The sequence below is a fragment of the Calidris pugnax genome, unplaced genomic scaffold (assembly GCF_001431845.1).
Source record: "Calidris pugnax isolate Ruff unplaced genomic scaffold, ASM143184v1 scaffold8, whole genome shotgun sequence".
In the NCBI taxonomy this organism is placed as follows: Eukaryota; Metazoa; Chordata; class Aves; order Charadriiformes; family Scolopacidae; genus Calidris; species Calidris pugnax.
This window is the reverse complement of record NW_015090830.1, coordinates 12,707,702-12,735,355: the sequence shown is the minus strand read 5'-3', so window position 1 is coordinate 12,735,355 and position 27,654 is coordinate 12,707,702. Positions and strand designations below refer to the sequence as shown.

At 43.7% G+C, this 27,654-nt stretch overlaps 1 protein-coding gene across 5 annotated transcripts in view; it reads left to right on the top strand.

Moving 5' to 3' along the window:
• The window catches only part of RNF152 (ring finger protein 152), a 44,403-nt gene extending 17,672 nt beyond the window's left edge, over positions 1-26,731 (top strand). For 4 of the 5 annotated variants that reach the window (XM_014940816.1, XM_014940814.1, XM_014940815.1 and 1 more), the window contains exon 3: positions 25,567-26,731. In XM_014940816.1, the coding sequence (XP_014796302.1) occupies positions 25,822-26,433 (612 nt within the window). In that variant the 5' untranslated portion in view covers positions 25,567-25,821 and the 3' untranslated portion in view covers positions 26,434-26,731. Of the gene's footprint in view, positions 1-18,340; positions 18,457-25,566 lie in introns of those variants that run through there. The other variant, XM_014940817.1, reaches the window with a different exon arrangement.
• The last annotated feature ends 923 nt before the right edge of the window (positions 26,732-27,654 follow it).

Below are 27,654 nucleotides of genomic sequence, written 5' to 3'. Positions count from 1 at the left end.
TGCCCATACCTGTTAAGAAAAGGTGCTTGGCATCTGGGAGGCGCAAACACCATCTTGACCGCCTTGCTCTCCCCAGGAAAGCTGGTGCAAATCAGAAAGAACTAGAGGAGCAGGCTCCTGTGGTCCATACATCGTTGGCTTCTGAGGTCTTTAAGAGTGAGGTAGATGTTTGGAAGCAATGAAAATAGATGGCTGTGTACCCAGTACAAGAAATTATTAGCTCCACTGTATTTATTTTCATAGTGAATTTGTGTTTTCACATCTCCACGAGAGACACTGTAACGGGATACAAACCCAGCAAAGCATTTCTTTTTGTGGAGGTAGTGCCTTTGGCACAGACGTGATGAAACCGGCTATTCTTTTGATGAAAACACACTGAGCTGGTAATACTGCAGTTTTGCACCCTCTTTAAGGAAATTTGGCAATGCAGCTGTGGTGGATGGAGGTCGTATTTCTTTACACTCCAGGTTGACGTTACTGTGAAGGAAAAGATATGCTGGAGAGGCATAGCTTTACCAAAGTTAAGTGACTGTGATATCGGAGTGAAACATGGGAGTCATAACTACCTAGAAAATAAGAGTACTATGTGATGGAAATTTGATTTCACTTTTAAGTGACTCAGCAATGTGAACACTTAAGATTTGAGTCAAGTTTTTTAAAGATGTTTTAACAGCACTTTGAAAGTTATGGGTTTGTTTTATTGCATTCAACCTAATACACATGTAAAAGCTTGAGCGCACAATGTGCTTGCGAGTTGGGCAGTTAGTGGCTTGGCCATCTGCATTTTGTGTTCGCATGCAAAATAATTAGCATTAGCAGTAGAGCATTCTGTGTGCATACAGCGTGTGATCACTAATCGGCACGCAAACTAAGGAGGTGTGGGAAATGTTACTGTAGGCAGCCACATAGGTAAGACTGGATGCTTGCTGGAGGCTGCTGGGTTGTGTCTTGTCTTAAAAACCGAAGGGGAAGAAAAAGAGGGAGCAGAGAGGGTGGGGGTCACCTGGTGATTGCAGTCAGGATCCAGTCCACTTCAATCAACGCAGCGCGCTGTTGATGTTAGAGAATTATGCAGGGCTCTGTTTCAACCGGTCTCCAGAATGACTCAGTGTAAGAACTGACAGTGAGGTCATGTGGATTTTTTTTTTTTAAGGACCTGTTGGACTAATTAGGCTGTGTTCTGTGGCTTAGTATTAGTTAAGCATGCCCAGAGTTACTGGTAAGAGTTCAGCCTTTAATTTTCTGCTGGAAGCAACTTCCCTTCAAGATTCAGAGATGTACAGCAGTTGTCATTACAGATTATAACATATTAAACCCCAAAGCACTGGAGAAATTATGGGGGAAGGAAAGAAGCTGCAGAAGGTAGGAGGGGAATTAACTGTATGACGAGGGCCATGCTGAATAAGCAGACGGCTTAATGCTCTGGTGTGGCAGGGAGAAGATTGGTTGTATCAGTGTTTATTAACTACTTTCACTGAGTCTGTTTATGCGCATATCATATGTATAAAAAAATCAGTGGCTGCTGTGATTCCATATAATGGCTTATTACGTAGTTGTTTGAACAAGGCAAAAGAGCAAGAAAGACTTCCAGGCTCTTATTTCTTTCACTCATTATGAACATTCTCCACCTCTGGGCACTCTAAACGTTGCTCGCACGTTATCTGCATTCATCCTTGCTTCCTGCCCACTCCCTGTCCCCATCCGCTGCTTCCTCCTGTCCCTGCCCTGGCCTCCAGTTCCTGTAGGGAGTCTGGTGTCTTTTCTCCTGCTGCTTTCTGCATCCTTTCTGTAGCCTCCCTAATCTTCAGTAACACAGATACGTAAATCAAGCAGATTTTTAGTTCCTCCTTAATTTCTATGGCATACGTGAGTTAGAAATAATTTTTTTTTAATTGAAAAAAGGTCTTTGTCCAGTGTTCATTTCCAGACACTGTAAATGATGGCTGGAGACCTTAGAAAAAGAGAATATCTACAAGGAAACTGTCAGTATAAATCCTGCCAAAATTTACATGGCTGAAAAAAATCTGAATCTCTTGACCCTTAATTCCAGAGGGGTAATTTTATTGAGGATCAGACTCAGGTTTTATATCCTAGAAAGTTTGTGTCCAATAAGAAAAAGGCTTCATTTCTTGTATGCTGCTAACTTTTTTAAAGTCCAGAGGCAAAATTCAGGTCTGTAATTGTGAGGCTGTGTGTCTGTGGGGGGGCTCTGTCTGTCAAAATGGGGTCTTTGTGTTGCCAGGCCATGGGGCAATATGCTCAGATTGGCCAGGACACGCAGTGGGGTGGTCTTAGTGATTTTTGCCAATTGCAGGAAGACAGAGGACTACCTGACTGGTCACACAGTCTGCTGGGCAAATGCATTTAACTGGTGAAAAGAGTTTGAAGTGATGCTGTGTTGCATGCTCGAGGTATCTATAAGTGGATGCCAGGTGCCTCAGGACCAGCTTTGCTTTCATGTGACATGTTGGCTGTGTGCTTGGCAAAGGGTTCAGGGTGGCATCGGGAAGTCTGTCCCAGCATAATGTTCAGCTTGGTGTTCTTCCTCCAGTACAAGACTGGTGTGTTTTCTTGCTTGGGTTTTGATCCAGAAAAAGTACCCCCGCCATCAGCGAGCCACTGGGTGGGTACAATGTGCATGTCATATGTGACATGTGCCAAGAGAATGGCATGCCCAGCTTAGAAGTGGTGGCCAGTGTTGAGTCCAGGGCAGTTCTTCCCCTTTGAGCTGTGTCTGGTGTTGGCACAGCCTGAGCTGAACTTGTTCTTTGGGACTAGTCTGCCTTCCCACTCCAGGCAAACATAATTTCATTCCCCCTCTCCAAAGGCTGTTGTTACTCACTGCTTTTTGCTTTGTTTTCCTTTTTTTTTTCCCCAGGACTAACAACTCTCAGTAGCACCTCCAGTAATGTTTCATTGCCATGTGAAGGGAGGAAAGCACTTTGTCAGCAGCCTACTTCAGGCAGAGAAATTTATATCTGTGAGAAGCATATGTACAGAACAGCAATTACTCAGATCATCAATATTTATACAGCAGATAATAGTCATCATGGACAAGATGAATATTGTCACAACAGCAGTGGCTGCTGGGGGGGGATGCAAAATATAATTGCTAGGTTTCTTTAAACGGGGTAATTATTTAACTTTCAAGTGATTGGTGGAAATAGCTTAGAGACTGAATTAAATATTCAGTGGGAGCTCACCTGCTTCTAGAAAGTAAAGGAAATGCCTCTCCTGTCTACCCTCATGTCACACAGCAAAAGCTGCCTGGGGTGTTGTCCTTTGCCTTCAGCAAAAGCCGCATGTAATGCTGATGCTGAACGAGGAATCAACAAACAAGAATTGAGCAGCTTGTTTTGAAAATAAGTTTTTGTTACGTCCACTGTGGACAGACTCATGTTTGTGGACAGACTCATGTTTGTGGACAAGGTGGAGGCACGGTCACACATGCTTTGCTTTTAAAAGCTGTACCCAGTGTCCAGTGGGAGGCAGCCACCCTTAGGGTGGCTTTCCAGCATCCCATTCAGCAGCTGTTCACCTTAGTGGTGCCTGGCTGGACAGGCAGCCCAGCGAGTCCCTCTCCTGGCTCCTGCTCGGCAGCTGAGCGGAGGGACAGCCCGGGTGGTGGCTTCCTATTTGCACAGGAGATGCAGCTCCTGATTTCTGCTGAGAGAACGACTCCTTCCACCCACCCTTTTTAATCTTTGTATGGCAGTGTGATTATTTGGAGAGGTTACCTTTGCTGGCAAGAAAATCTACTGGGTTGCCCAGTTTTTGAGAAGTATTAAATCAAAAACTACCTGCATGTGAGCTGTTTGCTACAGATAATTTACTTGCTGACTTTTTTCTTCTACTTGTGGAGTCACTCACTGACTCTTCAGATGTGACTATCTGAGCATTTGAACCTCTGCACCCCCTCAGGTTCTTTCAGTTAAGGGGGGGAGCAGTGGACAGGAGCATGCAGCACTTCATGTTCAGCATTTAGCTCAGTTGGGTTGGCTGTGTCACTCACACAGCTCAAGTTTTTGAAACACCAAGGCAACTGAAGAACATTTTCAACAAGAGTAGATCCACAAAAGACTTTAAGTACTGCAGTATCAGACTTCCAGGCACCATATCCTATGGGATGCAGATAATGAGGCTTCTTGTGCACTGCCAGGAGAAAAGTTGGCTCAAGAGTGGGATTTGCAGAAGCCGGCATCCCAAATAAGGAGGCACATGAGCTGGCTACAGCAAGGGAGAATCAAGAGGAGGTCTTTTAAGTCAGCAGGCCTCTTTCTGTTCCAGGAAAACATGCTGAACTTCTCCTTTTTATTCTTTTCTGGAGTTAGGTACCTTCTGCTGAGATGTAAGCAGTGAAGGAGCCAGTGGTTACTCTGAGTTAGGTCTGATACTCTGCCTGAAGGAAGCTGTGACTGAGCTCCCACCTTTGCCTGGCAGCATTTGATCATGGATCTTTTTCTCTTCATAGGTAAACCCATTAGACTGCCTGGATTCTAGCCCTTCTCCAAATGAATTTTTAATATAAAATAATTAAACATTCATTGGAGCAGGGACAGGAACCCAGGTCTCTGCCTTCCGCCCATACTCACTTTTCCTTTCTGACCTGAATATTGAATTATGCACTTCAAAGTGGAATGGGTTTAGCAGGAGGCATTGTTGGAACTCTGCTGAGCTCCTGAAATCACAGGTAGTTAAAACTTTTACCTGGGAGAAGGGAGAGAATATTATTTTGTCAGATTCACCCTTAGTGAGTGATTGTTTCCTTCTTCTATGGTGAGCGTACCCAGGTTCTTGTGTGGGTTCCCTGAGTCTACCGCTCTGCCATGTGGTTTCAGGAAGTCCTGACCCTGTGGCATGAAAATTAACTTGGATTGAATGTATGTTTTGAAGCTAAATTTAGGTCAGTTTAGATCTTCCTGATGCAGGTAAAGCTGAGATGTCCAGTAATGGCAGTATTAATACTTCAGATGCTTGTCCCCAGTGGATAACTCTTAATACAGATGTTTTCTAAATAGCAGATTACAGACCCAGTATTAAAACTATGCTTCTTTAAACTTTTTCTTAAGTAGTGGCTCCTAATTTTTTTTTACTGATGGTGGTATAATCTTTGCTCAGAATTCAAGATTGCAGTCAACAGACAGACTTAGTTACCTTCCCCAGATCCCTTTGGGGCAGCCACTGCATGAAGAGATCCTTGCTGTTGAGACTCTCTTGCGGGGTTATCTGCAAAGGTTAATCCAAACTTTGTTTCTGCCTGAGGTTCTGCCTTGAGTAAAGTAAGTACTGACCACCTCTTGAAGGTGGAGGCTATCTTGGAGAGATGTCTGCTATTTATAAGCCAGCCCCTTATGAGGGTTACCCAGCCGTATGATAGACCGGTACTCAACACATTGCTCCTTTGGTTGTATTGCAGCTCAGAACAGCTTTTTTTGAGTATGGAGAGGAACAAGGGGCCATTGAAGGGAGCAGATAATCAGCACTACTGATATTCCAGATTATTGACTTGTGTTGAAATAATGAGTTTTTTTATGAGGCTATATTGTTGGTATCTAATTCTCTGAATCTTTTTTTTTTTTTTTTTTTTTTAGTAATTTACACTGGGGAGACCAGCAGGATAAAGGGAAACCACTTGCAAATGAGCAGTGTTCATCTAGAAATTCAGCTTTCTCACCAAAGTGTTCAAGGGAGGAAATGGTGCCAGAAGAGTTCCCAAGACTTTGAATTCTAAATCAGGGATTTCCGACTTGGAACAGCTGTATGTACACTGAGGCTTTTCTCTTCATTTGTCATCTACCTAACAAGCTCATGGCACATACGTATATTTGCCTGTGAATTACAAGGAAATGTTTTGGAAGTCTACAGGGAATCCAGTTAATCAATTTGATTCATTGCAGTACTTATTAGCCATGATGGCTGAGCCTCAGAAGGTTTGCCATTTTCTTTGGGTAAAGTTCACTGTATTCTAAGCCAAAATTGTTGAAATTAATATCTTAACTTTTATTACCCAAAGAAACTGTCAGACCTCTCTAATGGTTTCGGATGAAGTGAGACCACTGTTTTTCTTTTTTTTTTTTTTTTTTTTTTTTTTTTTTTTTTTTTTTTTCAGTAATTTACACTGGGATCTGGAGATTATGAAAGGGATTGCTTCCCCCCACATTTGATGGGGTAAATCTAATTTGGTCTTGTCCCATTGCTAAGCCCAGACCCACTTATATTCTGATTTGAGGATGAGATATTATCATTGTGAGGAAATGGGGTGCTTGCAGCATCCAGAAGCCATGAGCCCCTCTTAATTCTCTTATACTTCAGTTGCAAGGGCTGGGGCACCGCTGTGAAGACTGTAGATCAAGGTCTTTCTGTCACGCTGGTGCAGACTAGCTAAAGCTTTGAGGGGTTTTGATGAATAAGGATTTAAAGATCCAGTCCTGTGTAGTAGTTATCTTTAAAAATGGGAAGACTTGTGTGGCGAAGGATGGAATCAGCCTCAAGAATGTTCCTGGAGCAGAAAAATCCCTGCTTCTGAGCACTAAAAGCATGAAGCTGTTTGCCTCTTCAGTTGGTGTTACAACTGGTTTGATGGTTTGTCCTACATTGCCTTGCGGAAGTTTTGTCTGCATCCTCATTTTGTCAAAGTTCATTGGTTTATTTTATGGAAGGGAAAAAAAAAACCAACAAATCTCCTTTCACTGAAAAAATGGAACTGAAGGGTTAGGTTCAGGAATGCTAGCACCATCTCCCACCATCTCCCATGGGAACTGTAATTAGCATACTTTGTTTTCTCATTTTTCCCTCAGGGCTTGTCTTTATGTCTGGCTTCCATTTCCTCTTCTCACGTTGAGTTGCCACTGTGGTTATGGGAGATGTAATCTAGCTGGAAAACCTAATCTGCTTTGGAGAACGGGAACACAAGTCATCCCATATGCAAGTATCTGGTATGCGCAGCATTTCACAGCTCTGAGATCTGAGAACGAGTTGCCAAATTTCCATTATTTAGTAGAAAGGCAACACTTTCCTTAGTAGAAGTGACATAGCTGTTTATTTCACTTCAGTCATAAGGTGTTCATTTGAGATGCCAGATTTACAGTAAAACTCATTTTTGCCTAATTTTATTTAAAATCAGCATCTTGGCCTAATTTGCTGGCATAAATAGCTATTTTTTTTAGGGGCTTGCTTTACAGTAATAATTGGGCTACTAGGATACTGGAATTTGCTGTAAGTTCAAAGTACAGCAAGTAGGAGATGGTGATTTGATTTGCCTGAGGAGACTTCTCTTGCTGGTCTGTCATAAATATTTCTGAAGTGTGGAATGGAGCTAGACTGGGAATAGAAATAAAGTGCACTTCAGATTTTATTCTCTGAAGTAGATTCCCTTCTTAAAATAGAAATCAACAGAAATTCTAGAGTTGTGTTGATAGAACAGGCTGATATGTAGTCAGTCAGTGGAGTAGAAATGTGTCAGTGTATGAAGTTTTAGGAATGTCTAGAAAACAGAAGCTTGTCAGTAACAGCAAATTGCTGAGAAATCAGTGAAGTTGTATTGCTCCCAAATTTACTTTTAATAAGCAGTGAGCTATTTTTACGAGGACACTGTTGCTGCTGTTACAGTTGGCTAATTAGCAACCCCCCTTCAGAAAAAAACTCCGACCCTCCTGAAGGTCTTCAAGTGTAAAGAAACTCGTTCTTTTTATTCTCTCAATTTCACCATGTCTTCTGTCTTTCAGCTGACAACCTCTTGCAAGCTGCCACTCTCCCTGTTTGTATGACTTCCACAGAAAACACAAATAATAGCAGTTGAAAGGGAATTTTAAAATAGATCAGGAAATCTAGGGCATGTCAGGCTGATTTTGAGGTGGTCTTAAAAATCCAGCAGTTGCCTTTTTTGAAAGCTTTTGCTGAATCTTTTGAGATTTAGCCTCCTTCTCTTTATCTAAAGGTCAGGAAGAGTGAGTGTTTCCTCTTGAACAGAGTGTGTCACATAAATTGGCATTTGGTGGAAGTGGGACTGCTTGTGGGGTAAGCTGTTCTCCAGTGGAAGGATTTCTGGGCAAGTCTGGCCAGAGAAGTTATTGTAGACAAGGTTTCGCCTGGCTCAGTAGAACTGCTTCATGTGGAGGGGCCACTGGCATAAAGAAATGCTTGCAGGACTGGACCTAGGCTGGTTTTTGCAGCTGTAGAGAAATGGGGCTTTAAAGAAATTGTTTATCTGCCGGCAAAGTCCTTGTGGTATATTTTTTAAACTCATATATTAATTTATAATTATTTTCATGTGTAAAATAAATGAATTAATGCTATCAAGGGGCAAGGTAAGCTGGTAAAGAGGATTTTGATAAGGATGTGTGTGTTTTTAAAAGATACTATGCCCGCGTTCAAAAACAGTTGTGGGAAAAAACCTCACACTGACTTCCCTCTTGAAGTCTTGATTTACAGTCCAGGTTTTCTGTCTTCTCATGCAGCCACATCCCTGACAGAAGAAGGTGTGAGATAGAGAGCTGCTTGTGGTCTCACCTTGGTGATGAGTTAGTTTTAGAAAGGTTACAGTTTTGTGGCATGTTTGCTCTCTTCCTTATGTCCACTTGTTTGGGGTCAGCATGACTCAAAAATGAGTGGTGGTGTTTGGTGCAGGGCAATGGGATCACGACCCCACAACTCAAGGAACTTTGCTGTTGTAGCCCTTGGAGGAGCTCCAGCAAAAAAACCCTTCGTATTTTGGGGAATGTGAGTCATTTTCTCCAATGTTGGGGTGTCATTCCGGTGCTGGCTGATACTCCTCTCTGTGGTCTGTTGGAGAAACTCTTATCTCTTTATGTTAATGGGTGGTTATGAAACAAGAACAAAAAAATTAAAGTTCATGCACTGGCAATTTAATGAAGTGATAAGAATCTACAACTTTGTCCTTTAATAAGATTATGGGACTGTTGCTTTTTCAAATGAAGAGAGACACGGAGGTGGCTGTTAATATGTACATGTGCAATTTTAAATTGGGATATCATGCCGAGTTGGAATTTTTCAGTTAACTCCTTCAAAGGTCTCATTTTCTAGCACTTGAGCTCTTTTTTTTTTTCATGTAATTTAAAACAATATACAATAGCATTTTTCCATCAGTAAAGGCCTGTGCATTTCAGTGACCTTTACTGCTTTCTTTAGAGGGGTTATGCAATCAAATGTAAGGGAAAGAAAATATTTAATGATTTTGTTTTTATTATTTAAAATAGGTCTTCAGCTTATGCCAGTACACATATGATTGTAGTACTCATATTTAGAGCCACCTGTGTTTTGCACCTGCACTTCTATTTTGAGGAACCTGAAAGTCTACTTGTGAAATCTCAACTCATTTATGAAAAATCATTCTAAAAAAAGAATATAGGTGGATAGAAGGATCATTTTTTAAGCAAGATGCTTTCATTCTAATGTTCCTTTCCTCTTTGGTCCCCCAGCTCCATTAAATATATGACATTTTCTCCTAAATTTTAATTCAGAGCTTAAAAAAGGGATTGACCCTTTCCACATCTATTGACTAGTCAGTGCTGGAGAATTTTGTGTGCCTTTTTGAACCCACTTACCGGTACTTGCCTCCATTTTACTGCTTGGGAACATTAAAGCTCCCAAGAGTCTAATTGCAGTCTCCTCTATCAAGAGAGGTTGCTCATTAGAGAAGCCGGTTTATTGTACCAAATAGCCAGGAGGATTACCGAAGCCTCAGCACCCTGTAGTTCTGCTTCCCGATCAGGTGGGTGGATGGAATATCAGGGAGACCATGCATCTCTTTAGGGAGATCCATGGAAACAGGAGATACAAGGAAGTTCTTAGAGCAACACCTGTGCAACTTGCTCACTTGAATATATTTCTGATGTCTCATGATGATCAGCAGACAGTTACACGCTTCATTGCCGCTCAGCGTTAAGATTGGTATGGGTTACGGTTACGCTTCACGACTTGCTTTTCCACACATAAATATTTTATGAACCAAATCCACATTGGGCTAGCTGCTAGGAAGGCAGAGTAAGCAAGAACAGTTGACCCATTACTCTTTCCATGCCATCAGCCCATCTTTGTGTATTAAAAGGTAGTTACTCTGAAAACATTTATTGAGCAAACTTTTGTGCAGCGCGTATAGTACATAAACCTTGAGCTGAATTGTGCCTCTTTCAGCGGGTGATGTTAGTGAACCATCAAGAAAAAAAAGTGTTTATTGTTTGTGAGGAAATGAGTTTGGAATTCTAGATATAAATTAATTTCCTAAAACATAATGGATATCGTGTGGCATCGATTGTGAACTCCCTTCTGTAAGAAGGGCACATTACTTTGCCTGGTTTTTTTTTGGTTTGTGTGTTGCTCATATCCACAGAGATGACCTTAAACTTTTCCAGTTTTGTGTCTATTTATATTTGGGGTCAGTTCAGGGGGGAAATGCCAGTGATCCACTGACATATACGGGAGAGGAAAGGAAATTACTTTCTGACAGATCTTTTCTTCTATTTCCACGAGCAGATGGATCCCATGGTACAGGTTTGCCTTTAAGGAGAGTTTAAGCAGTATATACTTTTGCTTTTTGCAAGAAGGCTGGCTATTTTCTGTATTTGTATTGCTTTTAGGTAATTCATAAAGACTTCTGATAAAATTTAGGCCTTTTTCCCCCTCAGTTGTATGACCTTCAGTGTTTTAAACTCTAAACTTTTCCAGTGGAGAATGATGTGGGAATTGCATCTTTGTCAACTGAGCCAGTTCATTACCTCTCTAGATGTTGGCTGCTATGCTTGATGCCTAGAGTTGGACAAAATAACTGGCATACAGTTTTTCTTTAAATTTTCATTTTCTAAGAGAATAGTACAATCTTCGAGGTTTAAGGGTACCTCCTCCTATGTCCCCCAAATTGCACAGTGTTTTAAAGGGCCTCGTTTTGAAGACTGAAGGATCGGGAGGGTTTCCAGCAGGAGCAAACCAAGCAATTGTTCTTACAGTTGGGTGAGAGTTGCAAAGTCCAGGTGAGGCAGAGCTCTTAGAGGTGGATTTATTTTTTCTGGCTGAGGAGACTACTAGACAGAGGCTTTCCTGACAGCCAGTGTTTGATTTGAAGCAGTGCTGGTCTGTCTGACCTTGCTGCGGGAGGAGTGAGAGTGTTGGGGTGAGGCAGAAGGCTCGGAGGAGGGTGGGAATCTTCACCGTGCCTTGAGGAACCATCTGTAGTGGCGCTTCCTAACCGTGCAGGTGAACACTGTATGTGTGGGGCATAGCTAGAAATAAACAGAAGGGAAACTGGTTTCCTAATCAATAGGGTGTGGTTTTGGTTGTTGCTGCTGTCTTAAAGCAATAAAAGCCAGCATTATTTCAGCTATATCCCAGCTTGCTGCCTCTGGGGTGGAGTGCAGGAGAGTGGTGGGAGGCAGTAAGATGCTGCCACCTCTCCGTGGACAACGTGGGAAAGTGACTCCACCTGCCCTGTGGGATCCCTCCCCTCAGTCTGGGAGCAAGTAAGGAGCCCAGTGTTTTGGGCATGCTGGTACCTTGCTCTTTTAGAAAGGACTGTGCAAGGTGCATCTCACCTGGCTGACGCATCCCACCCTGCACCAAGATCATCGGATGGTGCTTAAAGCTGGGACTGGCAGCATTTGTCCCTGCTGTTTGGGAGCAGGAAAGTGGAGGTGGTCATCCCAAACCAAACCTCCTGAAGGCTGCTAAAGCAAGCTAGTGGGACCACCAAGCAGAACTGGCTCTCTTGGTCCTGCAGGCCCTGATTGCTTTATATTCTGGAGTGCCACCTGCTGGCACTTGCTCTCCTAACTCTCTTTTCTAGAGGCAGCTGCTCCAGAAAATGAATGGTCAGACCAAAGAGCATGGATGTTAGTAATAATAATAATAGTACTGATTATTTGTATTGATCGCTTAATTTTTTTTTTTTTTAATTGTCATGGCACTTAAGGACCCTGTTTATTGGCAGAGACCTCACTCTGGCAGGTGTTCTGCAAACTCAGTGTGAAGGAAACTGGCAGAGGCTTCACTGCTTAAAAAATACAGAGCACAGTATGAAGGAGTGTTTTAAAGAACAGAAAAGGATTTTTCTGATCCATGCTGTTATTTGGCAAAATATAAAGTATTTTTTTTCTTTATGTCTTGATTTAGTAAAATGTTTTGATGATTTCTGTGGTTGGCAAAAAAACAAAAGCAGTAATCATTAAATAAAAGACACCTGACAGTGAAGCCACTTAGGCAAAAGTTAGGAAAACACTGACTCAACTCTAAAAAGTAACACTGATGTCAGTAAACTAAATAATTCTGAAAACCTTTTGGCCGGAAAGCAAGAGATGTAGCAGTTTGTGGCACAATGCAAATCTGGGTCCAGAGCTGAATTATTTTTCATCCTACTCGAGAATTTGTTTTGGCAGGAGAAGAGAGGTATTTTTTGAATCTATTTTGTAACATCGATTTTCTGTCTGTGGGCCAAATCCTCAATGGGCACAAGTCAGTGTGGCTTCTTTGGCATCAGTTTAGTTGTGTGCTTTGTGTGCGTTTCTAGTGTTCAGTGCACCACTGTAAGGCACTGTCCTGGTTTCAGCTGGGACAGAGTTAATTGTTTTCTTAGTAGCTGCCGTGTTTTGGATTTAGTATGAGAATAATGTTGATAACACGTATTGTTTTAGTTATTGTTGAGCAGTGTTTACACAGCATTAAGGCCTTTTCTGCTCCTCACTACCTCGCCAGCCAGCAGGCTGGGGGTGCAGGAGAAGTTGGGAGGGGACACAACCAGGAGAGCTGACCCCAACTGACCAAAGGGATGTTCCACACCATGTGACATTATGCACAGCATATAAAGCTGGGGGAAGAAGAAGGAAAGGGACAATGGCGTTACGGCACTTGTCTTCCCAATTAATTGTTACGTGTGATGGAGCCCTGCTTTCCTGGAGATGGCTGAGCACCTGCCAGCCCATGGGAAGTAGTGAATGAATTCCTTGTTTCGCTTTGCTTGCGTGCATGGCTTTTGCTTTACCTGTTAAACTGTCTATCCCAACCCACGAGTTTTCTCACTTTCACTCTTTTGATTCTCTCCCCCATCCCGCTGGGGGGGAAGTGAGCAAGTGTCTGTGTGGTGCTTAGTAGCTAGCTGAGGTTAAACCACGACAGGCACACAGATAAAATACTGTAACAAAAATGGAATAAAGACCTCAACTGAATGGAATCTGGTTGAATTCTGCATTGGTGCGTAAAGCTGTGTGCATGCATACCATGTCTTCTTAGATCATCTCTTCCAATGCAACATTTTCTCGAGTGACAACACAGACTTTTGGCTTTTCCCCATTTCTTTTAGCAGTCTCTAAGGCATCTCTTCGGTCCCTGTTCTGTGTGATGCTACATGGAATACATGTTGAAGATAAGTGTTGAAGCTTGTCTGACATAAGTCTTCAAAAAGCAGACTTTGGGGTGTACTCTTGAGACCACTGGGATGAGTGACTTTTTTTAGAAAGCCCTGAACCACCTGCCCTTTCAAAATAAGATCCACTAGATCCTTAGCAAGAAACACCTATAAAAGCCAGTAATCCTGTCAACCTCGTAGTCCTCTTCAGGCTTTGATCACATCATGACATATGGCTTGTCTGTTGAAAATGCCCCACTTTGTGATTATTTTTTTTTTTAAGCCAACAACCAAAAAACAGTCTTTGAGAACATGCTGCTGTGAAAGTACTGCTGGTAGTTGGAGTGTATTCATCTCATTTGTTTTTGCTAGACTGGGAAAGAAAAGAAATCATGGTGTATTGCTAGACTTAGGCATTCCACATTCAGCAGCGGAGCAATGTAAAAGATATTTCTGTCTCACTCAGTGGCTGACCACATCAGAAGAAAAATTGTTACCAGAGTCACTGCAAAAAGCTTTGTTCGCCCTTTGTGTTACCTTTTTATAATTTTCTTCTTCTGAAAGAAGATAGTCAAATTGAAATGAAAGTTGAAATGAGCTAACATTTTAATGGAAATGACCATTTTTGCCTAAGGAGAAAGCATTTGCAAAATTTTATCTGAAACTGCCACTGAATTTGTTCACCTCAAAACTACATTTCATTAGTTAGCTCTAACTCACATGCAGAAATCATGAGACTGGCTTGCAAGATAGAGACTGAAATTTAGGGGTTCTACCTTCCTAACTGGGATTTGGGGCTTCTGAAGTTCATGTTTTTAGTCCCTTCGTCAGAAAAATGGGGCTAGCAGCTTTCTTTTTACTGCATACTGAATTGATTGTCTATAACCCTGTAAGCCTAGGACTCACTGTGGCCATATACTTTTGGGGAGAGTGATGAAGTCTTGAGCATTAGCAATATTATGCTCAAGGTATAGTTATATTTTCTAAGTTTGTTCTTAGAAAGGACATTGCAAGGACTGCAGAACTTGGACCAAAATTAAGAGGTAAAGCAGTTTGCTTCATTTTGATTGTTTTGCTCTAATGTAGCGTAACACAGTCCTTTCCCGGCATTTGCACTCCTTCGTGGAGCAAAAACGCTGTATACTCTTAGTTAAGTGCTGCCAAATGGAGGGTATTTTCACACCAGGATGTTTCAAAAGCAGCCAGACTTTGACTGGCAGAAGGATGATGGGTGATGTCTGGCCCAAACTTTGAAATGGACTGTAAAGAATGAAACACAACCTGACAAAGCCTGGCAGGTCTGATAAACTCCATGCAGCTACAGAAGGTGAGTGGCTCTTGGGATCGAATACCGTCTCTGTGAAGGAAGGCAATAGTAGATTCCACATAAACAATTCTTGCCCATATTATCTTCCTGTGCCTGAGCATTTGAGCAGCCAATTGCCAGTTCTCATCGCAGCCTGGCTGCTGGAACAGAGATGCTAGCAGCTCTGCAGCTCTGAGCTCAGTCTCCCAGAGCTGTAACTTATCTCAGCCCACCAGAGAGGGTTGTGGTGGGGCTAACCTGAGTTGCTAACCTGGGTTAAAGTCATCGCCCTTGAGAATTCTGCATTACTTAGTTGTGAGACTACTTTTGTCTGCAAACGGTACTGGTTCATATGAAGGAGAGACTATGCAAATCCTCTCGCTCTATTCTAGGCTTCATCCTGGAAATCCATCCATGGAAGTCCTCTTGTTTCTCTCAGAGGGATGACTATGTCCATAGGCATGAAGGAGAGAGCCGAGAGCTTTCCCAGGTGTCAGTTTGTTGTCTCACTGCTAGTCTGAAATTTTCTCTGGTGGTACTGGGGCTTCGAGTCATGATATGGAGTTGGTCGGGTTAGTTGGTATGCAACCAGTTGGTTTAGTTGCAGCTATTTTGGGAAGGTTGTGTTGTTTTTCCTCAGGTTGCATGCGTTCAGGGTGGCACAGCGGAAGCAAAGGCATCTGCATTTAGAGATTACCTTGATCTGCCTGGGGCTGCTGCCACCAGTTCTGTATTGGTTGTGTTGATGGACAGTGTGTTAAGAATGTAAATGTGCAGCTGACCTCAAAAGCGTGTGTCATCCCATTGACTTCTGTATCTAATGTCAGGCCATATGCTTTATAACTTGTCTGAACTGGAGCTTGTGGAGTGTTTATAGTCACGAGTAGAAACATGGTTTGGAAAAGCATTGGAAGAAATTATTTATCCAGTATAGCCTGCTAAATCTCTTTTGGAGAATTTTACTCGTGTAAAGACAGAGAGATAAATCTGGAAATAGGAAATCATCAATATGTATGCAGTTCAGTCTTTGTCTAACTCTGCTAGTGATCCATATTTGCAGTGAGAGTTGGACCATTCCCAAAATTCAGGAAGTGAGGGTGGTATTAATATTACTAGCTGCCAGAAGTGTTACAGGGTGAATGATTAGTTTCCAATAAGAAAGGAGCTTTTGGACCGGTTCCAGTTCCTTTTGGTGTAGTCTGCAAACCAGAATGACCAGTGCTGTGACCTGGAGTAGCTGTAGCTCTTATCAGAGACCAAAAATGCATGAAGATCACGATTTGTCTGCATTAGGAAATGACATAGCAGTTGACCTTGAGGAGGCATATTAGCTGGCTATCTTCCACTCTCTTGTGAAGATAAGCTCTTGGAAGTTGTTCTTCTGTGATAGGACATCTGTTACACCTTTCCTCTTGATAAACAGGGGGCATTGCTCCCTTGTGCTGCCCACTTAGCAGATTTCAGGAAAAAGGTAAAAAGATGAAAAAAGCTCTCCCCACCCTGTCTAATCTCCTTCAAACCTTATTCTGCTTCTTTGTGGTCTACAAAGAAGAGAGTTTTCTTATTGTTCTGTGGCTTCTAATCAAATATTTTCCAGTTTCTTAATCCCATCTGTTTCAATGTAAAAGGAATTATTTTGATTCCTCTAGGTCTGTTGTGCTTTTCTTTTTCCTTTTTCTGAAGAAAAAAAACCACAAAAAACCCCAACCCCTTCCCACACCCAAACAAAGCAGACCCCAAACCTTCGCAGCCCCTGAGGGCAGCTGTGTGGAGGTGGCTGTTCAGCGACGTGGGTCGCAGAATCACGTCCTCGTGAGAGCATGTTTAGCAGGTGGGGTGTACGAGGTGGGAGCGCAGAGCAGAGTTGCAACAATTAAAGCCTCTGATTTGAAGGACTTTCATTTTCTGAGGTTAAGTGTGAAATTGAGTTCTCAGTTTTTGCACTGTATAGGCAGTGTATGAACGTGTGAGCATCAATTGCTTTCTCTCCTCCTCTGTTTGGGCCCATAGGCAGGTACATTTTGACCTAGTTTTATCGAAACCCACTCAATGACCTCGGAGAGCTGTAACACTCTCTCCTGTAATTATAGACGGTGTCTTAATACACTAATTCAAGCTGATCCCCACTCAATCACCCATTGACCTGTATCAGTGAGAAACGTCTGCATTTGAGCTTTATTTAAAATTACTTCTTTTTTTTTTGATAGTGTATTTTGTAAGTCTAATACCAAATCCTCAGGGGATGGAGGGAAGAATCTTTTAATTAAGTTTCTTTTCAGGTATCAAGCAAATTCTATCAATGGCAGATGAAGCATAAAGCTCTAATGGGAGAGCAAAATTTGTCGTTTAAGTGATCAGGTGCTTCATGCCTCTCTCAGCATTTTGAACGCCACTGAATTCTGCCATGTTGCCATAAATGAAAATCTCCTAGAAAGAAGATGTTGCATTCCATTTAAAAGCTGTAACTGAGAGCAAGTTTAACGCCCATAGCTCCTTCTGTAAGGTTGTGGGATTTTGGCCCTAGTGACTTAAATTGTGACCTTACTTTTAATGTAGGGAAGCAGCTTCTAAAATCTCTCTTTGTCAACAACCTGCTCCTTATGTCCTGGTCATAACTAACTACTGGTGCTGCTTTTATTCAGGGGATGAAGGGTAGATTTCTTTCCACACTACCCTTCCTGCCCCCATTCCTCTCAATGCCAGTTCACATGGCAAATGAATCTCTCTCACTTGGTAGTGGAAAAAAACTGGCATTTAATTCCTCTCACCATGGGAGTGAGTCAGGCATAATTAAGAGCAGCCAGCAAAACTGAAGAAGTGCTAATGGCCCTGCAAGTGTTGTTCCTAAAGTGGGCAGTACAAATGAGCACCATCCCTTGGGATGCTTTGCATGCTGGAGATTTTGTGGATTTCCAAATAGGGAGGGAAACTGTTAACATCCTGTGCTGGGAAGTTTTCAGATTTGGGATGTCTTAGGACCACAGTCAGTCAGGTCTCTCATCCTGTCAGCGCACCCCTCCTGCAGGAAGAGAAACTCTAGGACTTCTGGACACTAGAAGTGGTGAGGAGCACCTTCATGCTCCTTCTAGTTGGGCAGAGCTGCACCTGGGGGTCCCCTCTGCTCTGCCAGGTTGGAGGAACCCTGGGAGGTTTAGGGAACTGTAGATCTGGGGCAGCTTCACCCAGAGTTTTTGACCTTGTCAAAAAACCTGCAGATGTGTCAAAGTTGGGCTGAGGAGGAGTTGGGCAGGTCAGGGGCACCTGCACGGAAGGCTGCCAAGGGGCTGGGTGGACAGGAAAGCTGTCAGCGTTCTGTCTCTGCCTGTCTGAAACAGGCACATTTCTGTGGAATACTTTGATTTCACACAATGTTTCTCACTGGTAAAGCACCTCGTGTGAAACTGATGGGCGTAGTACTGTTGTACTGTTTTGACTCAGCAGTAAGAAACCGTACCGGTCATTTGCTGACCTGGCATGTTGCAGGTGATTAGTAGTGTTTGCTGTTGGAACAAAGTGCAGCTTATCCTGGTCATATTTGACCAAAATAAGGTCTTTGGGGCAGGGAACGTGGACACGTCAAAGTTTGCAGATAAAAGGAGGGAGCAGTGCAGCTGGCGACGTGAGATGGAACAGCGAGCAGCATGTGAGTCTCTCTCTGTTTTCTATAAACACCAAAGATTGGTGTTTTCACCTGATCTGTTTTTGCTCCAAAATGTAAACTTCTACATCTAGTTACATTCCTGTGGATGAGTTTTCTGCCTCTGCTTCCTTTTGCTAGGTCTGGCTGGTGACAATTTCTAAGGTAAATGCTGTGGGATGATACCTTGCAACTAGACTCCTTTTTTGTGATACACCTCTGATGGCTCAGCTGCCGAAGAGGCAGAATAACTGTTGTCCTGTTTGATCTGCACCGTTGAGATCATCCAGAACTGATTCTCCATCAGCGTGGATCCCCTGGTGCTGCTTCATAGGATGTTGTAGGCTCATATATCACAGTTTTATTCAGCTTTGGTTTTTGTGGCTTTATGTATCTGGGAGTGTGTACACCTGATTATTATCTTGGCAAGCGCTGGACTAAAGCTACAGGAACAGGGCCAGCTTGGATTGGCTAAGGATTTGGCCAAATTAAAACACTTTTGCTCTGCAATATTTCTGTGCAGTTGTATATAACTAAATGGAAAGGATAGTGGGTGTAGGCTGCCTGGTTTAGAGGAAGGTGCCTGGAAGATACATAATTTTGGAGAGAAGGATGAATTAATTTTGTCGTCTTACTGTCCCTCAAAATGCATATAGTCTCTCAGTTGGGATGAGCTACATGGTGGATGAACCTTGGAGATACTTCAGCTTCTGGATCACAGGTTCTCATGATTTTCATAGCCTGTGGAAAAGCTGACACATTCAATGAAAGCCACAAAAAATCTCAGGCATACCATGGAGATGCTGTCAGCTAGAAGAGATGGGGAGTCATGGGTGGTTTTTTGAGCTTTGTTGATTCTCTGTTGCTAAAAGAGTATGTTCAGAATCTGTTACCTCTCTCCAGTAACTCATGAGGTGAAACATGGAGCTGGGATGAAGTTGTTCAGGAGCTTTGAGGCAATCTGGGTTGTGCTTGCATGACCTTGGACCAACTGCTCGTCTCTCAGCACTTCTTTTCTTAGATGATGAAAGGATATAATGATGATAATGCTTCTCTCTTAACAAGGGTGTTGTGATGAATAAATTAATTAATCGTTGTGCCGTTCTCAGTTACTATGGTAATTAGTGCTACAGAACAGCCTAAAAATAAATAGGATCATTTAGTGAAGGATATTCAAGGGAAATCAGGTAGTACGTCCTGGGCATTTGAAACAGCCCCAGTGTGTTTTGTCCAAACATGAATTTGTTGAAAATATATACAGATGCTGTATTTTGTAGCAGAAATCCTTCCAAATATTAAATATGTTCCTTCTTCCTCACTAGCAGTTTAAAGCGACTCTAGCACACATTTCCTTCCATATCTGTGAGCAGATGATTCTTGCAATTAGTTCCCGTATTGAGAACAGTACCCCCCACCTCACCTCCATCTCCTTTTCAGCCTAAGGGCACCCGAAATGAATGGATCTTTCTTCATCATAAATCATACATACTCAGTAATACTGTCAAAGAATTCTTAATGTGTTTGGGGAGTTTACGTAATGAACCTTCCTTGAGAAAGGTGAAGTATCGTCAGAGCACTGCCTTGCTGAGAGACTGTTATTAACCTTGCTGTACAGCAAGTAGAGCATGCCTAAATATGTGCATAAGTCTGTGCAAAGTTTCTGAGGTTTTCTTTCAGTGATCAGCTAACTACATCAGCATGCCCTGAAGCCACTCTTTAAAAATGTGATATCATGTTTAATCTTCTGTGAATTGTATTAGATTCCACAGGCATCATTAAAGTATATTTTTGGGGCTTTCAAGTTAATATAATTTTGGGCCCTAATAAGTTAGGAGGTATGTGTGAAGATAGTTCTGAGTTCTCCAGTGGAGCAGCACACCTTCAAGGCTGTGGTTTCCATTGCTTAGTATCACTGGGGCTGTCCTTACATAGAAAAAATGTTGTGTCAATAGGCAAGGATTTGCCATCGCTCTGTTCTCTGTCTTGTGCTCTGGTGATGGATGTTTGATGTCTTTGCACTTGGTTCCAAAAGCAGCTGTGTTTTCTGGCCTGGCCAGAAAACCAGGGGGACCACTTTATAGTCAGAGTTTGTGCAGAACTTTCTCTGCAGCAAACCTGTGCTTTCTTCTTCCTCTCGCTGTCTGTAGGTGTGCTATACTAGCTGTAGCACCCTTCATCTGTTCACCACCTGCAGTACCTCCCTACATTAAGCTGGGAAGCTACAAATTGCAAGAGAGCAACAAATGGCCCTTCCCCCTTCTTCTTGGGGAGCAAGAAGCTAATACCTTGGTGTACCCGGCCTCTTGCTCACCCAACAAAAGGGAGCTCGGGGCCCTGCTGTGGCCTCCACCAAGATCTGGCAGAACAGATAGTGTGACTGACAAACAGCTGAAATACCTACCTATTTTGTTCTCCAGACCTTTATTGCTCTTGAGTCACACAGTTGTTCCTCAAATCTTAAAACCTCTTGACTCATGCAGAGGCCAGCCCAAATCTTTGTGCTATGCTCAGCCACCTGGTTGTACCTTGATCTTCTGCTGCAGGGGTCATCAGCTTTGCAGGTTCCTCCCTGGGTCTCTTTTACTGTTTGCAAATTTCTCATTTCGCTGGCCAGGGGCAGCGTGTGGATGTTGGGCAGACCCACAGCAAGGGGGAAGAGGGTGCTGGGGAGGCAGAGAGGTCTCCTGATGCTCCTCTGCAAGGCCTGTCTCTTCTTTCTTCCTTTGCTCCTGTGGGTTTTCATACCCAGTTAGTTTTCATTTGTGTTAGTAGTTAGGTGTCAGCCCTGAAGAGCTTCCAGTTGCTGTCAGGTTTGTGCCAGGCAGAGTCACTACTCGCAGTTGCCGTTGCCTCTGTCTGTGTGTATGGTTTCACTGTCCTAGTCTCCAGTGCTCCCTTCCATGTCTGTGCCCTTATCCATCCATACATATACGCTGTCTACAGATACCCCTGACAATCTTTTCTTTTTTCCCCCTGTTTTCCTGTAAGCAGACCGCTTGCCCGCCTTGGGTGTCACCCTGACACCAGGTGACGAGAGCAAATAATGACAAAGCAATGCTTTTGGCTGATGCTGACATCAGTCGTGCCCTCACGTGCAGCCCATCTGCCTTTTGGTCTTCGTGCTCAAAGTGCCCAAGAAGAGTCCAGTCTCGTAATCTTTGAGTGAGGTGTTCACCTGTGATAGTTCAGTACCTCCAACTGGTATGGGGGTACGTTGAGCACAAACTAGAGACTTCAGACCTCTGTCCAAGAGAGGGTCTGCTGTAGTGTTGTCTTGCCATCGTTCTTCAAGTGAAGTGGTGGAAGAGTAGAGGGAGCTCCCATTGTTTTTTTCCTTCCTAACTATGTCCTGCAAAATGAATCAAATAGATATTATGCAGTTTAATTCTGGCTGTAGATGGTGGCTTGACTTTCTTTTATTCCCAAACGGAGCAGTGGCAGGAGGGCTGTGGGGCTTTCCGTACGGTTGGGAATAAAGTTGTGTTGCACTCATGAAGTGAGATAACCAACCTTTGAACAGGGCAGTGTCAGCAAAGGCCAAGGGGTTAGATAGCCGTGGCTACTCTTTAACTTGTCTTTAGACATATTCTGAGGGAATCATAGTAACCTCTCTGCTGATGGGATTTGCCACTGATCTGACAAAATACACCTCTGATCATTATTTGAGACATTTTGGAAAAGTAAGAAATACCATAATTCAGTATACATACATGCACAAATCAGCCTTGTTACTTGGAATAATGTTTATAGTTGTTCTTTTGGTGGGGAAAAAATAAAGGAAAGGAAAAAGGTAACTTCAAGACACACAGTTGACCATTTTTTTGTTCAGCACCAGGTCAAAATGAGGATGTCACTGTATTTACAGCTTCTGTGGATATATCTGCACATATCTGAACAATGTATGTCATGTAGGTGATAAGCTTTTAATTTGGCTCCATTCATTTTCTTCCTTTAGATTGCACTAATGCTTTAAAACTTTGACCTCATGAAGAAATGCTTCACAGCATTACTTAGTGTTCAAACCAGCCAAGATCTTCTTGTTGGGATGTTTTTCTGTCCTTTTCCTTAGGGTGCTGTTTGCCTGGAGGTGACTTGTGTTTTATTCTTCAGTTCTGAATACCTCATTCTCTCCTACCACTGATCTGCTGTAAGGATGTTACTGGGACAGGGATGATGGGCTTGGTAGTGCCTGAGTATATGACTCCTGGACAAGGATACGAGGTCAGAAAAACGATCTTGATCCCAATCACATTCACATCAATAGAAAATGGTTTACCTTTAGCACTCTACGTGGAGAGAGATGTTTGTAGGTGACAGCTAAATGAGGTCAGAGAACTTCACCAGTCAGTTCATTGACTTCCAAAATGTGGAGGGCAGAGCTTTTATGCAGAGATACTGATTTGCATCTGCACAAGGAGTACTTCCACTCTGTTTTTAAACATAAGCCTTACCATGTGAATTTGCAGGCGTTGGGGCTTTTTCTCATAATAATACTGTAGTATGTTATACCTGGATTTTTTTTTTTTTGATAGGTTTGCAGATACAGCAGTCCAGAGCTGTGTCTTGCAATGTCTGAGCTCAAGTTTGGCTTGGGCAGTGTGTAACTGCAAAGATTTTGTATGGATACTTCTGTGCAAAGTAAAGAACTGCTGGCTTGCTTGTTGCTGAAAACTGTATCTAATGGTTTCAGTGATCCCTTCCTGAGTTCCTATAACTAATTTCTAATCTGGCCTTTGTCTCTTAATGTTTTTCAGCTGGGAATTGCCCCATTTTTCTCTCTCGGCTGCATGCTAGTCTTTTAATGACCCTTTCTGACAGTTCCTTTGTGCCTGCCTGTATCCTAGGGATGCGGAGATGGTAACAGGAAGGAGAAGATGAAGACAAAAAAACCTCTACTCATTTTCCTCTGCTTTTTCTCAGCATGGCCTGCATGCGGGTGGTGAATGCAGAGCCCCCTGTGTGGCGGTGCTAGGCTCCCTCTCCACATGGAGTATTTGTTAACGCTATGTGTAACCCTGGTGTGGAGCAGCCACCACACGGACCCGAACTGGCTTCACGCTGGTGGGGGTCTCTCCCAGCCATGGCCTCTGTGCCAAGTTCAGGCAAAGTATCCCCCAAAGTGCCGTTCTGGTGGCTGGCACGGGCCGGTTCCCCCGCGGCCGTTGCCCGTGTTTCACAAGCTCCTGCCTTCATATCTTCCCCGGCTCCCTCCTGAGTTAGGGTTGTCACTGTGTGTTTGTTGAAGTGCCTGGTGAGCAAAAATTTACTGCTGTTACAAAATCAGCCATCCTGCCAATGTCAGTGGTATCTCAGTCATTAGCATCAGAAGAGATCATGTGTATTTTTTTCCCCCTATTCAAATACCAGCAACTGCCAGAAGCAGGATACGGGACAGTGTGGTCCAGAGGGCTGTCCCGCATTGTAAACCCCACGTCCACACCTGCCTTCTCTTCGGGAACTATGTTATTTCTGGTTTCCTGACGTCACCCATCGATTAGCATGTTGCAACCTCGCTGCTATGATCGAGAGGGAAGAGCCAGAAATCATGGCCTCTTATCAGGAACAGTGTGGTGAGCAGGGCGAGGAAAGTCATCATCCCTCTGTACTCGGTGAGGTCACACGTCGAATTACTGTGTAGTAATATCTCACTAAAAGAAAGGCATTGAGGTGCTGGAATGTGTCCAAAGAAGGGCAATGAAGCTGGTGAAGGCTCTAGAGAACAAGTCTGATGAGGAGCAGCTGAAGGAACTGAGGTTGTTTAGTCTGGAGATGAGGAGAATGAGGGGAAACCTTATCACACTCTACAACCACCTGAAAGGAGGGTGTAGCGAGGTGGGAGTCCATCTCTTCTCCCAAGTAATAAGCAACAGGACAAAAGGAAATGGCCTCAAGTAGCACTGGGGAGGTTTACATTGGATTTTAGGAAAAATTTCTTCATTGAAAGGGTTGTAAAGCATTGGAACAGGCTGCCCAGGGAAGTGGTTGAATCACCATCTCTTGAGGTATTTAAAAGGCGTGTAGATGTGGTGCTTGGGGACATGGTTTAGTGGTGGTTTTGGCAGTGTTAGATTGATGGTTGGACTCAATGATCTTAAAGGTCCCTTCCAACCTAATGATTCTATGATTCTATGAAATAATTGTATGGAAAGGAAAAAGTCCTCCCAACAGCTGTGGTCCTCTGGGGTTAATTATCTTTTGGGGATAGTATTGCAATAAGAGGATATCAAAAGGTCATCACGCAAATATTTTGAATTTTCTTTATTGTATTCTTTGGATGAAAATACAAACTGATACCTCTTAAATACACCAGGGAAGGCAATGCAAAGAGTTGTAAAAATGTCACCCCTTCCATATTTATGATGCATTGGAGTGACCCAAATCAAACGAAGCTAAACAACTTGGCTGTGGAAGTAAACACAGCTGCCTTTTTTTTTTTTTTTTTTGCATAGCTATAAGAAATAAGTAGGGAAATGCAAAGAATCCCTTTATAATTAATAGTTTAGAAGAAGGTTAGTAACAATTTGCATTTAATTCAGTGCAGGAACAGATTGTTCTCTGTGGTTTTTGGTGGTCCTGGGTCTTAACAGAGCCTTTTGTCTCAGGTGAAGTTTTCATCAGTGAGAAGGCATATGTTTCAGAGGGCCACGTTCAACAAGCTGCTTGTGTCACCAGGCAAACAGTTAATTGGGCTGAAAACCGTGCCATTCCTTCTTGTTGTGCACAAATGTGGGTGTTTCAGTCTAGTTACTTGGTTGCTCATTCATGCACAGGCATAAGTTCAGGAGCCTGTGGTAAAGCATCCGTTTAAACGTATTTTTTTTTTCCCCCCAGTTTCCACACAGACTTAGCAGTTCAGCCAAATAGCTAAAAATCCTCAGGGGTTTAAAGGATTAAATGAGAACAATTGTTAAGGTACAGGAAGGGCTGAAAAGTCCTGAGAATATGACAGGAGGTAGATGCTGAAGGAACTGCTTAGTGAACTACAGCCTACCCTGTTAACGGGTATAAATAGAATTGTGGGTGGTGGACTGTTGGGTTGGTGGAAATTTAAAAAAAAGAAAGAAAAAAAAGGGAGATCTAGTGACAGGTGACCTGAAGGCTGGGCAGTTTGGTGAAGCCAGTGGTAAGATGCTTTCTTGTTAAGGGTCGCAAATTTGTTTCTCCCTCCAGATTAGAAGGTCAGTGGTAGTTTTCATTCCCCCTTAGCTGGGCTCTCTTGTTCCCACTGGTTCCTGTAAGTAACTTGTTCCTTCACGTTTTTCTGTTTTGTCTCAGGTACTGAAAGGTTCAGGCTGGAGGTTTTGCTGTGCTTGTCCCTAGCTGCTGCCCGGCACAGCCCTGAGGAGAAGTGAAGTGTCTGGAAGGTGGGTGCCGCCCTGAGGAGAAATATTGGGAAGGCAGGCACGGCCCTGAGAAGTGAAGTGTCGGGAAGGTGGGTGCTGCCCTGAGGAGAAGTAACTGTTCCTTGCCTGTGGGGCACCAAGGTGAGGCTCTTTGGGAGGGCCACCGTGCCTCCCTGTGCTGGCCGCCATGGAGACCCTGTCCCAGGACTCTCTGCTGGAGTGCCAGATTTGCTTCAACTACTACAGCCCCCGCCGGCGGCCCAAGCTGCTGGACTGCAAGCACACTTGCTGCTCGGTGTGCCTGCAGCAGATGAGGACCAGCCAGAAGGACCTGCGGTGCCCCTGGTGCCGCGGGATCACCAAGCTGCCGCCGGGGTACTCCGTGTCGCAGCTGCCCGATGACCCCGAGGTGATCGCCGTCATCGCCATCCCCCACACCTCGGAGCACACCCCGGTCTTCATCAAACTCCCCAGCAATGGGTGCTACATGCTGCCCTTGCCCCTCTCCAAGGAGAGGGCGCTACTGCCGGGAGACATCGGCTGCCGCCTCCTGCCCGGCAGCCAGCAGAAGTCCCTGGCGGTGGTGACGATCCCGGCGGAGCAGCAGCCGCTGCAGGGCGGCCTCCCCGCCGAGGTGGGAGCGGAGGAGCCAGACCGGAGAGGCGTTGTGAAAAGCTCCACCTGGTCGGGGGTTTGCACTGTGATCCTGGTGGCCTGTGTCCTGGTCTTTCTCCTGGGCATCGTCCTCCACAACATGTCGTGCATTTCCAAGCGCTTCACGGTGATCTCCTGCGGTTGAAGCGGGGAGGGGGGGCTGTGCTCCCCCGGGGGTTGGGTTGGGTCGGGTCGGGTCGGCGGCGGTGGTGGTGGTGATGGTGATGGGGTCAAGGGAGACAATTCACTGCAGCTTTGCCCAATGACTGCAGAACGCTGTGTACCGGGGCAGCGGTGCACCGGCCCGGCCACGGCCCCCGGTGTGGCGGCGTCAGGCCTCCTGGCAGCGTGCGGAGAAAATCACGTCCCGTGTCTGGCGGCAGCGGCACCGAGGAGGACTGCATGCGTCACCATAATCATTTATCAAAGGGACTGCAACTTACAGTGATTTTTTTTTTTTTTTTTTTTTTTTTTTTTTTTTTTTTTTTTTTTTTTTTTTTTTTTTTTTTTTTTTAGTCGTGTTACAGGATTAAAGACATCTATGTAGCTGGTTATACTGTAAAGTATATGGTATGAGCTCTTCTCTAAACACAGTAGATTAAAATCAAAACTGCTCCATGTAGAATTAAAGGAGAATTGGCACGCGACTCTGTACAAGGTGTTCAACACCGGTCCACACATACATTATTTTATAATGGGGGGGAGGGAGACAGACTTGTAAAAACAAGAAATCATTTAGCTGCTAAGGCGTTTTATATGTTTTGAACTGCACATTAATTAAACCAAGTTAGGAAGTTGTACAGTAGTTTTTAAAAGGGGGCATTTTACAAGCAATCATTTTGTTCCATGGTGTGTGTTTTTTGCCTCTCTCTTTTTCCCCATGTTTTTTTCAGCTACAGGGAAGTGGCATTTCCAGCACGTTTTATTTGAAGGAGCTTCACGAAAAGGATGACTTTAAACAGTAAACACTGGACACGCTCTTCTGATCTGGCAGCAGGGCTTCCCAATGGCCTGGCCTTCATAGCCATTAGTGAAGAAACGGGTCACGAGAAGTCCTAGAACTCCTACCTGCAAGGACATGATGGAAGATTTTTTTCTATATATTGGGTTTTCATAATTGTTTTTAAAGAATTTAGGCCTATTTTGCCCCCTTTCACAGGAGATCAACTGTGCACCCATGGATGGTGTAACAGTAGAGTTGCTCTAAGGAAGCCTCACCATCCCAACTGAGACCAAGGACCTTTATGTGCAGTCATCTAGTAAGAGGCAGTGACATAGCTGGGAGGAGAACCCAGGCCAACTTAACCCTCTACTGGGTGGGCTACTACTCCTAAACCACTGTGGCTGTTCTGGTGTCAAAATGTCT